We start from the raw sequence: 12,817 nt of genomic DNA, 5'->3' as shown, positions 1-12,817 counted from the left end.
ACTTTTCTTCCTTACTAATTCTCTTCATTGCAAGTCTCCCCAAATCCACAATGCATGTCTGTTTATCTCCTGCTCTTAGTACATATCAAAACTTAAGTTCCAAAAAAAAAATGTCTCAATTATCCACTGTGGGCTGGACACCAGTCTAGTCTGTGTTGTTAAGACAAGTAAGATATAGTTCCTGCCCTTATGGCTATCTAGTTTAATAGCAAAGTCAAAGACATAAACAGATCCACTGTAATTTAAAATGGTTAATGGTTAAAATGGCTAAAGATCTAGGTCAAGAGTGTTATGAGAAAATACCAAACCCTCAGGAAATATCTGCTAGTTATGATATTCAATAACTGAAAAATCACATTTTCAGAGATTTTGTAACTTACGTGTTTCAACAATAAATACTGAACTTAACATAGTTCTTGCCTCCCATTCATTTACTGCAAAGAGTAAAAATCTGTAAATATGGCCAGGAAACAATTTGGTAATTGTTTTTTCTGTGGTATTTGGGGATATGCTTTCAAAATATTGTTCTTCTGTATAATCTAAATAATACTTAATGATAATTTTATATCCCAGTTTTAGCCACTTATTCAAAGTGTTCCAAACATTCCGATTATGCCAACCAAATACAACTTCAGTTGTTCCAACATCCTTTATGTGGATCAAAAGGTTTTCCTGCAGAGAAGGTGCTGGAAAAAATACAGAGGAGGATTGTTTGTAATTAAAAATCATAATTCTATCTTTACAATAATGACAGTGAGCTACATGGTATAAGAATATTAATAAAAATAATTACGTTTATATTTACAAATATATGGCAGTGGAACATAACAGAAAAATCTTGTATAGAAATAGTTTGATCCAGTTGCATTTTCTTGCAAAATGTAGCAATCGGTTTCATTCTTGGGTAGCATTGGAAAAGAAAAGGTTTCATTTTTCTTAAGGCCAAAAGATGATCCATCTGTCCATGTGAGATGACCGTCCTTCTGAAATAAGATGTACAAATTAAGCCGAGAACAAGAAACAGGTGTCATATCTTCAAATATATGTATCTGTCATGAATTATCGGAGCCAGAAACAGAGTTCACTTTTATTCACCCATTAGCCTTATGTCTTCAAGCAAATTGCTGAGTCCCACATTAAGCTTTTTTTTTAAAGATTTTATTTGACAGAGATCACAAGCAAGCAGAGAGGCAGGCAGAGAGAGAGAGAGAGGAGGAGGCAGGCTCCCCGCTGAGCAGAGAGCCCGACACGGGGCTCGATCCCAGGACCCTGAGATCATGACCTGAGCTGAAGGCAGAGAGTTTAACCCACTGAGCCACCCAGGCGCCTTCACATTAAGCTTTTATTTTCTCATCCATAAAATGGCTATGATAATAGAACCAACATTCTAAATTAATTACAGAGGCAGTGCAGGTAAAGACCCAACACAATGCCAAGTATAGACCCCACTATTCATTACAGATTAGTTACTTTATTTCAGCTCACTGAATAAGCCAGAGGCATCAAGGGAGGTCGTTGATACCTTTCTACTACAGGATGTCACTGGTGAGTATCACCAACCTCAATGCTCACAGGTAAGAGATGTTAAAACAATCTGTTCCAATTCCACCTAACAGAATAGAAGAATACTCTTTCCTTGAAAAACTGCACATAGTTGGCTGCAGCTTAGCAAAAAGACAGAGGATTGGAGACAGTACACGTAAGTGGTCAGGGCACAAAGCTCTGGTCAGACTGACACAGATTCAAAGCCTGGCAGGGTCATCTCTTAGCAGTGTGACCAGGATTTTTCTGAGCTCCATCTTCCTTTATCTATAAATGAGAACAATAACAGTACTTCCCTCATAAATTTGTTGTGAGAACTAAATGAGAGTTACCGGTTTAAACTTTCTAGATTGGAAGACAGAACTATTAATCTTTCCTTCATCACATTCCTGCTGAGTGCCAGGCCGTAACTGGAAGCTGGGGTAGAATGATGAATAAGACACTGTCTTTATCCTCAAAGTTGAGTAACAAACTCATACTTATTCAGCAAGAGTGAATGAGGTGATGTCTTTCACTACCTGCCACAGGGATTATAACCCAGGAGGTGACTTTGATGTTAACCTCAAGAGACCAGCTTAACGTAGAGGTTATAGAATATAATGGTTAAGAGCAGACTCTGATGCATGTCCACATGGGCAAGCTAACTCCCTGTGCTCCAATTTCCTCATATAGCATACAAGTAAATCACACAGAATGGCGCTTTGCACTTAGGAGACACTATAGGACTCAGCTATTATTATAAAGGAAGTTTTTCTTAATAGTTACTTTGATGTTTCATTTACCTCCTAAATTATTTTTAAGTATCATAAAAGCAGAGACTGTATCTTAGACCCCTTTGAATAATTCACAGCAACCATCATGATACCTTGGGCATCCTCGCTTTGGCTGTCATGACCATATGACCTGAACCTGATACCAGAAGCCAGTAACAAGAACTACTGGAAGAGTACATTCTAATTTAACAGTTTATAACAATCATGCTAACAGCAGGAAACAACGATATACATACACTCACTGGTCTACTTGAAAAGAGACTGGCATGCTGGGAGGCCGGCTTGGGAGAGTCAGAGATGAACTGTGATTTGAGGAATCTTTATTAGAACTTCATTCCCTGACTGTGAAAAGATAAAGGAGGCCCCAAAAGAGAATGATGAAAATGTGATTAAAGACTGTCAATAAAGGGCACCTGGGTGGTAGAGTCATTTAAGCTATGACTCTTGGGATTCACCTCAGGTCATGATCTCAGGGTCAGGCTTTGCACTCAGGGCAGAGTCTGCCTAAGACTGTCTCTCCCTCTGTCCCTCTCACCCCCTCTCTCAAAGAAATTTTAAAAATCTTAAAAAAAAAAAAAAAAGACTGTCAATAGTTTTCCTCAAGCTGATGCAAAGTTCCACAGGGGGAAAAAAAATGGTATCAAACTGATGTGCCTTGGGTCTCTAGAGGTCAGGCTATCTGGTAGAGAACAGGTTTATTTTTGAGTGGAAGGAAATTTTTAATAAATGGATCATCAAGAAGAAAACACAGAGTAGACAGAGGTAACTATGCTATGCCTTGGGTTTTCCTACAAAAAGCTGACCAAAATGAAATTTCATGAGATTTTCCATAGTGATAAGAATGTTGGGAGAAAATCTCACACATTCCTTATTTCACTGGTATTGCATAAGATCTTTAGATCTTTCTATAACTCTTCTAGTAAAATTAAATTTCATGAACCTGGATGTTTTATCGTTCCAATTTTAGTATATGTGCTGCCAAAGCAAGCACGAACCTGGATGTTTTAAATAAAAAAATAAAATGAACAAAATTTCTATATTCCATATTTTCAGTTTCACATTATTCTGTTTTTCACAGAGGTGAGAAATAGAGGAAGTAGAGCAGGTTGGTGGGAAGGAAAGGACAGTCTGGGCAATCTTGAAGTGTCTGTGGAAAATTCCTAAAGAGATAATCAGAAGAAAATAAGATAGGGGTGCCTGGGTGGCTCAGTCAGTTAAGAGCCTGCCTTTGGCTCAGGTCATGATTCCAGGATGCTGGGATCGAGCCCCGCATTGAATTCCTTGCTCTACGGGGACCCTGCTTCTCCCTCTCCCTCTGTCTGCCACTCCCCCTGCCTGTGGGTGCTCTCTCTCTGTCAAATAAAAAAATAAAATCTTCTTTAAAAAAGAAGAAAATTTGATGTCTGGAACGCAGAAGAGAAAAGTGGGCTACGTAAATACATAAGAACAGTTGAGCTAGGTGGTAAATAAGAAATGGATGACATCACCCACATTTAAAACAGGTCTGGGGAAGACCAAAATTAAAACAAGATCATGGGAAGAAATAGATGCCTACAAAGAGAGTGAAGGGGGTGGGAAGAGACAAATAGGCAGAGAACAGAGGGTTTTAGGTTGATGAAAGTATTTTGCATGATACCAAAATAATCAGTGTATGTCATTATACATTTATCCAAACCCAGAGAATATACAGTACTAAAAGTGAACCATAATGTAAACTTATGAATTTGGGGTGATTACAATGTTATCAGTATATGTTCCTCGGTTGTTAACAACTGTATCACTCTGGTGGGGGATGCTGATAACAGGGTAAGCTATTTATGTGTGGAGACAGGGTAGGTGGGAAATTTCTGGACCTTCCCCTCAATTTTGTTATGAACCTAAACGGCTCTCAAGACAGGTGATGGGGAGGCAAGGAGGGAGGGAAAGATTGAGATAGAGAAACGGAGAATGAAACAGTGTCTGGCTTATAAGAAGTACTCTAAATTTTTAGTGCATAATGGAAGAAGGAAGGAAGAGGGGGAGGGAGGGAAGGAGGAGAAAAGGAAGGAAAGAGAAAGGAAGAGAATGGTGGGGGGCGGGGAAGAGAGGAAGGAAGGAATTAGGAAGGAAGGAAGGAAACATAGCTTTATCATGATACATGCACTTCTTTACATTGACTAACCTTCAAGTCATTAAGACCAGCCCATATTATTATCTGATTTTTTGACCTGAGAAGTGAAATTATAAATTTTTTTTCCTCTTCATTTATTATATCCACAAGGTGTGCAGAACTTAAGGATAACCTACAGCGTCGCTGGGCTATATTCCATGGCACCCTCTCTTTGCTAATTTTGTAACAACTGTTTCTTAATGCTAGCCATCCTCGTGAACATGAACCTACCGAAAGAAAAATGTTCTGTGAAAGATGAATTCAGTAATATAACATTTCATTAGTACATTTCTTAACATTTATAGTAATTAATCATGAAAATCTCATAGCATTAATTGTGCACTTTCCCTGTAGTTCTCCCAAACCAGTAAAAGCACTAAAGTTGCTATTATTCAAGTAGCAAATAGGTTACAAACAATTAAAATAGTTTTAAGTAGTTTCTAAGAATTAATTATGCAGAATTATTGTCCAATTATAACTTAATTAAAATAAAACCACAGATTTTTTTCTTTTCTTTCTAAATCACTTTAGTTTGCCCTTTCTATCACTGCTATGTTGGCGGAGAAATTTTAAGTGTTTATTTTAGAGACTTTTCAGGTTTATCTTTATTTTAGAGAACTAGATATAACACTTGCTAAGAATTCTGCTCTCTGCTATTGCTACTTGACTTCAAATGGGTTCACTTTCCAGAAAACACTTGGACTTTTTCTCTAAGATTAAACACCATGGAAAGACTGGGGAAAATATCAACCTATTGAGAGTAGATTTTTTAAAAAAATATTTTATTTATTTATTTCACAGAGATAGATCACAAGTAGGCAAAGAGGCAGGCAGAGAGAGGCAGCGGGGGGGGGTGGGGGGAAGCAAGCGGGGGGGGGGTGGGGGGAACACAAGCAGGGGGAGAGGATGAAGAAGGTTTCCTGATGAGCAGGAGGTCTGATGTGGGTGGGGTTCGATCCCAGGACCCTGAGATCATGACCTGAGCCAAAAGCAGAGGCTTTAACCCACTGAGCCACCCAGGTGCCCGGAGAGTAGATATTTTATCAGTGCTTCAACCCAACATATTGGGGAGATGTAAGAAGGATCTTTTGAACAAACTGTTGTCCTCTTTTTTCACAGGGAGGAGAAGGAGATGGGAAGAAGGGATGCTTTAATTACCTTACTTTCTTTTTCTTACTGCTGACGTGTTTCTCTCTTTCACTTGTAATTGTATACTGGAGTTCAAAGTTTATTCCTATACAGGGTATTAAAATAGCCAGTGTGTTGCTGTTATTAGGGGTCTATGACTCTCTCCTTTTCTCTTAAATCTTTTTCACCATGTGGAGGAAGGAAGTGGATCTAGGAAGCCACAAAGAAGTTAAACATACATTCCCTTATCCCTTGGAATATTCCAAATTTTGGTCACATCCGACTGGGGATGAATAATGAAGAAGCCTTATATAGGATGAAAGATTGATATTTTTATGGATTTTAATGGATCTATTAATACCTGAAGATAAGACCATTCATTGATATTTTAAAGTCACCTAAAAAGCTATCAATAGTGGTGCCTGGGTGGCTGTCAGTTAAGTGTCTGCCTTTGGCTCAGGTCATGATCCCACAGTCCTGGGATCGAACCCCACCCACATCAGACCTCCTGCTCATCAGGAAACCTTCTTCATCCTCTCCCCCTGCTTGTGTTCCCTCTCTCACTGTGTCTCTCTCTGTCCAAAAAAAAAAAAAAAAAAAACCTTAAAATAAAAGCTATCAATAGTTGCCAGAACTAAAGAAAAGAGAACCCACTTGGTTTCATTTTTCAAAAGTGGTGGAAGGAAACAAAGTTCTTAACCAGCTTGTTAAGTTCTAAATCCAGCTTGTTCAATAAATCAGTCAAATACCAAAATGATATAGTTAGAAAAAAGGAACTATGCTGGTTCACTTACAAGCAATTTCCTGTAGCTAATACTTGGCTCAGCCACTTTTGAAAAGAACAATACATCTACCAAGTTATCTACAAGATATATAATATATTAATAATGAACCCGATATTTGCATACCTGTTTCTACTTGAACATCCAGTCTCTGCAATATATTTATAAAATCCAAATACAACTGTTTAAATTCAAATTTAAAAGTATATAGGCTTCTAGGTTTTAAATTATCCCACTCATTAACTGTAACATTATTTGGCATAATTTGTGAAGAATTATTGAGAGATATTGACACTGAAATGTCATTGGAAGACAGTACACTCCAATTAAAAGAAACACTCGTGCTTGTCACTACTGTTTTAATATTGCTAGTTGAGAAACTACCTAAAAAAAAAAAAAGTCAAGAACAATAATTAGTTGGATTCAAATAAAACTGAATGAAACACAAAAGATGTTGAGTCACAAAAGAATGACTATGATAGGAGAGCAAATTATCTACTATAAAATACTTTCTAGACTATATGAAAGTTTCTTGTCCCCTGCTTAAAATAAATGACTTAGATTACAAATCTGCATTATAATATTTTTAGATAATCTAGATTGCATGTAACATCTCTGCTATGCCTATCTATTCATATTAGTACACATCAAATGTCAGAAATTAAAATCTTCTTCTTAATATATAATTTCCTTTAAATTTTGAAATTTACATTATGTTAAAAAAACACAAAACACTATCATCATGATGTAATTTTGGACCATTATATGACTGTTAATTACTACAAAATTCAGATTACCTGGTAATAAAATTGTTTCCTTTTTACAATTAGGCAATACAGACAAACAACAAATATATATTACTTACGGACTTTAAATGACTTTTCACTTAAAATTTGTCCATATTTTAGGGACTGTAGAATGATGTGATAGTCTTCATTTTCCTCTAATGTTATTGATTTTGAAAGCTCTTGTGGATTTACAAGAATGCTTTTGATATTCTGTAAATAATTAGATTCATCTGCTTAAGGAATGTTTATTAACTGAGTCAGGTATGTTCATTAAAAGTTTGACTTTTGTATATTTCTTTCGTAAGAAACAATTTTTCGAATAGAATACAAATATATACATAAAATATTTATTTTTACATAAAATGATATTACCTCAAATAATTACTCTCTGTATAACATATAAATTATTAAAAATATAATCATTCCTATGAAAAAGTTCAAGGGTAATTTGATTGACTACTTATTGAAGATATTTCATAAAATGCTCACATTTCACACACTAATGAAATAAGAGTAAGAAATCCCAATAACTGCATAGCAAAAGAAAAGATGAACAAAAGAAAAAGCCAATCTATGGAATAGGAGAAAATATTTGCAAACCACACATCTGATAGTGGGTTAATACCCAACATATATAATGAACTCCTATAACTCAATAACAAAAAGCAAACAAACAGCAACAAATAATCCAATTAAAATGGGCAAAGACCTGAAGAAATATTTTTCAAAAGAAGATATTCAAATGTCCAACAGGCATACGAAAAGGTATTCAATATCATTAGTCATCAGAGATATACAAATTGAAACTACAGTGTCAAAATGGCACCTATCAGAATGGCTATCATCAAAAAGAAGAGACAACAGATGCTATGTAGGGATATGGAGAAAAGGGAACCCTTGGTGCAGTTCTGCTGAGAATATCAATTTGTGCAGCTACTATGGAAAACAGTATGGAAGGTTCTCAAAAAAATTAAAATTAAAACTACAAGAAGGATAGGAAACAAAATTACCATCCCAAAGAGATATCAGCACCCCTAAGTTCACTACAGAATTATCTACAATAGCCAAGATATAGAAAACAATAAAAGTGCCCATTGATAGATGAATGGATAAAGAAAATCTGGTATATACATGCTCAAACACAGACATACACAACACAGGGGAATACTATTCAGTTATAAAAAAGTAGAAAATCCTGCCATTGTGACGACATGGATGGACCCTGAAGGTATTATTACACTAAGTGAAATCAGTCAGAGTAAGACAAATACTGATCTCATTTATATGTAGAATTAAGAAAACTAAAATCATACAAATAGATCAGAGTGGTGGTTGCCAGAGCTGAGGGAATACTGGGTGAAGATAACCAAAAGATACAAATTTCTAATTATAAGATAAATAATTTCTGGAGATATAATGTAGAACATGATGAGAATAAGTAACAATATTGTTGTGTACTTGAAGGTTGCTCCAGGGTAGATCATAAAAGTTTTCATCATAAGGAAAAAAGCTACTTGTCATTATGTGAGCTAATACATATTAACTAAACTTACTGTGGTCATCATTTTGCAATATACAGTATACAAATATCAAATGTCAGATCATTTCAATATACAAATATCAAATCATTATATCATACATACATACACATACAAATGTATCAAATTATATATACCTTAGACTTATACATGTTTTGTTTGTTTGCTTTAAAAAATTTTTTATTGGGATGCATGGGTGGCTTTCTATCTAAATAAATACATTTATATATTTTTATGCATTTATATATTTATATATATTTATATATACCTATATATTTTATTATATTTATTATGTATATTTATAAATATTATATATTTATAGTAACATATTTTATATATAAATAAATATATCTAAAACATATTGAGAGAGAGAGCACAATCAGTGGGAGAGGCAGGTAGAGGGAGGGTCCTTATGTGGAAACCCTATGCAAGGCTGGTTGCCAGGGCCCTGGCATAATGACCTGAGCTGAAGGCAGACACCTAAACAACTGAGCCACCCAGGCGACCCTAGGCTTATACAATGTTATATGTCAATTATTATCTCAATAAAATTGGAGAAAAAGGAATCTCAATAACCATCAAATTCCTACTATGATGTGACATTTAGTCCCAATACATTTACATTATGCTTACTTTTTGTCAGAGTCAAAAAAAAAGTCTTACTTTTTCAGCAAAATTATTAACAAGTTGGTATTTTAAAAAATAAAATTCAGGATTTCCTGCCTTAGGAAATTCATCCCATTCAATAAAAACTGCTGTTGTTTTATTATTCGTTGGCATATGACAGAAACTTTTTGAGATCTGAAATGGGAAAGAAAAGTAACTGTAAAGATATAATAAAAATGCATTCTTGGTTATTATTAACCACTTCTATTTTATTAGGAAACTTACAAAAATGAAGCCCATAATATGTCAAATTATAACTGAAAAGTATCTCAGCAATCTCAATTTCTAAACATGAAATAGGTAACATCCCATTGGATACTTTATTTGTAAACATAATTTTGAAAATGACTTAAGAAAGATAAGTAAAAATGAAAGCAAGGAAATTCAAGATCCATGTTTCTCAAAGTTGGAAATACCATGTTCCTGGGGTCAGGGAGAAAAGAAGAGACTCAAAATCACAGGAAAAGCACAGCACACCCTCCTGGTGTGTCCATTATGTACTTTGATCATAATGGCTACAGAGTTAAATTATTTCACAGACATTCTTGATAACACACTTGCAACAGAAATAAGTTAGAGTAAAAAATGCTTGATTCTGAGTTATTTTAGAGATTCAGTTTATTGCTACAGAAAGAAAGTGTTAGCAACTGAGACAAAACAGCTAGACCACAGGATTAGAGATGTATTCCTTAGATGATTAAAAAAAAAAAAAAAGACCTCAGACCTCAAGAGAATGATATACTTAATCAAAATTCCTACCAAAAATAACTTTAAAATGCCTCACTATAGCATGAATCTTACCAATTTCTGATCTCTCTTCCCACAGATTTTTCCCAACACAATGTGTAAGCAGTGAAAACAGATGCCATTTACATGTACAAATCTGTGCAACATCTAGCAGACAGCCCAATGCAGGGAGGGATCCCAGGACCCTGGGATCATGACCTGAGCTCAAGGCAGAGGCTTTAACTGGCTGAGCCACCCAGGTGCCCCTAACTACTTATTTTTTTTAAATGCTCAAAAATGTCTTACCTTAACAACATATTGTAACCAGAGCAATAGAATAATTGATTTCTCCATCTGAAAAATAAAGTGTATTCAGCTCAATTAAACATGTATTTTTTTAGCCTCAAAACTAAATCATTGGGGCGCCTGGGTGGCTCAGTGGTTAGGCCGCTGCCTTCGGCTCAGGTCATGATCTCAGGGTCCTGGGATCGAGTCCCGCATCGGGCTCTCTGCTCAGCAGGGAGCCTGCTTCCTCCTCTCTCTCTCTGCCTGCCTCTCTGCCTACTTGTGATTTCTCTCTGTCAAATAAATAAATAAATAAATCTTAAAAAAAAAAAAAAAAAAAAACTAAATCATTGGACATTCTTTAGATGTGTATGTATATCACTTCAATGTCATCTTTTCAATTTAGACTGTTCATCCAACTGAATGTTAAAGCATTAATAAGTAGGTGCTGCTTAATATCCTCCATCAAATAAAACTGGAATCGCCAGTACTTTCCAACAAATTACAAAGTAACTTGCTTCTAGAAGCTGCTATAATTAAGTATAAAGGAGGTGTTAGAAATAAAATGAATTATCAGGCAATTACAGGAAATTGTATCACATTGTGTGAAACTATTTAATCTTAATTGTTGGAAATTTAGAACACCTACACACTGCTACTTCATGGAAGTAATTTCTCACATTTTAACATTACACCATCGTTAAGAAAAATATTTCAGAACTATTGACGAACTGGGAAAAACATTTAAGTCTTTTCAACTTAGTTTATTTTTAAAGCACATTTATCTAAAAAGCTTGTGTCACTTTTCCTAGGAATCTAGACTCTCTGGGTAACTGAGACCTTTCCATTCAACGAAAGATATAACGGAAAAAAAATTAACAGACTTGGTATTATACATATTTCTAAAACTGATAATATTTAAACAGGTACCCAGGATCCATTTTAAAACCCCTAGAGAGCCCACTGTAAAGCGAATTCCTTCCTACAAAATCCTTAGTTCCTGTCACGCTGTTTACCTGAGATAAAAGTCAACCCCGTTAAAAAATACGTAATAATCCAATCCAGACACCTGCACAAAAGTGCAATGTTTAACCTTGTTCATTTCCCCCCAACCTGAGGTAACTGTACTATCCGCGGGGCTGCGGTATCCACCTCCCGCGCCAGCTCTCCAAGTGAGAACTAGCATTGCGAAAGCTGTGCCCCCTCCTAAGAATGCCAACGGGCTGCCTGCTCGTCAAGTCCAAGTCCCCGCTCAAATTCAAATCTGTGGAGTCACAGGGTCCGCGCCCGGGACGGAGAAAGAGAGCGGCTGCCCTGGGGCGCACTGGTTTAGAAAGAGGCCGCAGGAGCCCACTTTGGGCGGACGGAGCGCGGAACAGGGTTGAGAGAAAAGACCTCCGGTTGTAAGGATGGCCGCGCTGGGGTCGCGGTGGGGGTGGGAGCGTGAGACCGCGCGGAGGGCAGAGCCCAGAGGTCCGGGCGCGGGACGCCCAGCGCAGCAGCGGGTGCGGGCTGGAGTCCACGCCCGCCCCGCCGCGCAGCCGCCCGCGCTTTGCACGGTTCGCGCGCAGGTGCGGGGCCGGGCAGGCGCAGACGGCGGGGCGCCCACTCGCCGCCGCACCCCACCTGGCGCCCCGCACTCCTCGCAGCCTCCTCCCCGAGGCTCCAGCTCTTCCCGCCGCTGCTCGGGCTCCGCCGGGTCGCGTTCCCGCCTGGAGGCCCTGTCCCTCGGTTCATTAAGAGAACGTCTCCATGGAAACGCCGAGAGGCGGCGGGTGGGAAGGGGAGTGGGAGGCGAGCCCGGCGACGTCGGTGTGTGGAGGAGCCGGACGCAGTCCGCATGGAAGAAGGGAGGGAAGGGGCGGGCGGTGACGGAGAACCCTAGTGGGAAATCCGGCCTCTCGTGAAAAAGAAACAGAAGCCCACCGGGTGGCTGTGAACAGCCCTGAGTGGACACAGCTTTGAGTTAACGTCATTCATGTGGCTGTGTGCGGAGCCACATTCTTTCCCTGTCCACGGGCCTTGGGGTTTAATTGCTGCTTATTTTCCGCAGCATTTGAAGTGATGATTGAACTCTTCCTGCTTTCTGTGATCTCCACCTTCCTTCTCTTCCTCCTTTCTGGATGCTGCTGCAGTTGGCATCCCTGACATCACCCTCACCTGGATCTTCCATCTTAGTCCACCTTATCCTCTGACATTTCCACCTTAAAAATGGACTTGACCCAGGGTGCCTTTGTTGAGTCAGGGTTATTTTGTTCCTTTGTGTGATTTCGGTCCTATTCAAGACTGCCAGTCCCTCCATCTTGTCTCTCATTTCTTTCCGGGGCTTCAGAGCAGTATCTACAGCTCAGTATTGGCTCTCTTCACCCTGATGTCCCCAAAAAGCAATTCAAAACCATCTTTCAAAAGGAAATTCATGATCATCCTTCTCCCAGCCCTT

The 12,817-nt window shown here is 37.9% G+C and overlaps 1 protein-coding gene across 1 annotated transcript in view; it reads right to left on the bottom strand.

Moving 5' to 3' along the window:
* The window catches only part of LOC131839212 (uncharacterized), a 30,613-nt gene extending 18,383 nt beyond the window's left edge, over positions 1-12,230 (bottom strand). The window contains exons 1-8 of the mRNA XM_059186424.1: positions 12,004-12,230; positions 10,399-10,446; positions 9,364-9,501; positions 7,240-7,372; positions 6,501-6,758; positions 4,477-4,691; positions 794-983; positions 381-686 (exon numbers count right to left, since the gene is read on the bottom strand). Of these exons, the coding sequence (XP_059042407.1) occupies positions 381-686; positions 794-983; positions 4,477-4,691; positions 6,501-6,758; positions 7,240-7,372; positions 9,364-9,501; positions 10,399-10,446; positions 12,004-12,219 (1,504 nt within the window). The 5' untranslated portion in view covers positions 12,220-12,230. The remainder of the gene's footprint in view (positions 1-380; positions 687-793; positions 984-4,476; positions 4,692-6,500; positions 6,759-7,239; positions 7,373-9,363; positions 9,502-10,398; positions 10,447-12,003) is intronic.
* Positions 12,231-12,817: the final 587 nt, after the last annotated feature.

This window comes from Mustela lutreola, chromosome 8 (genome assembly GCF_030435805.1).
Source record: "Mustela lutreola isolate mMusLut2 chromosome 8, mMusLut2.pri, whole genome shotgun sequence".
NCBI classification, from domain to species: domain Eukaryota; kingdom Metazoa; phylum Chordata; class Mammalia; order Carnivora; family Mustelidae; genus Mustela; species Mustela lutreola.
Note: the sequence above shows the minus strand (reverse complement) of the source record. Positions and strands in the feature narration are given on the sequence as shown.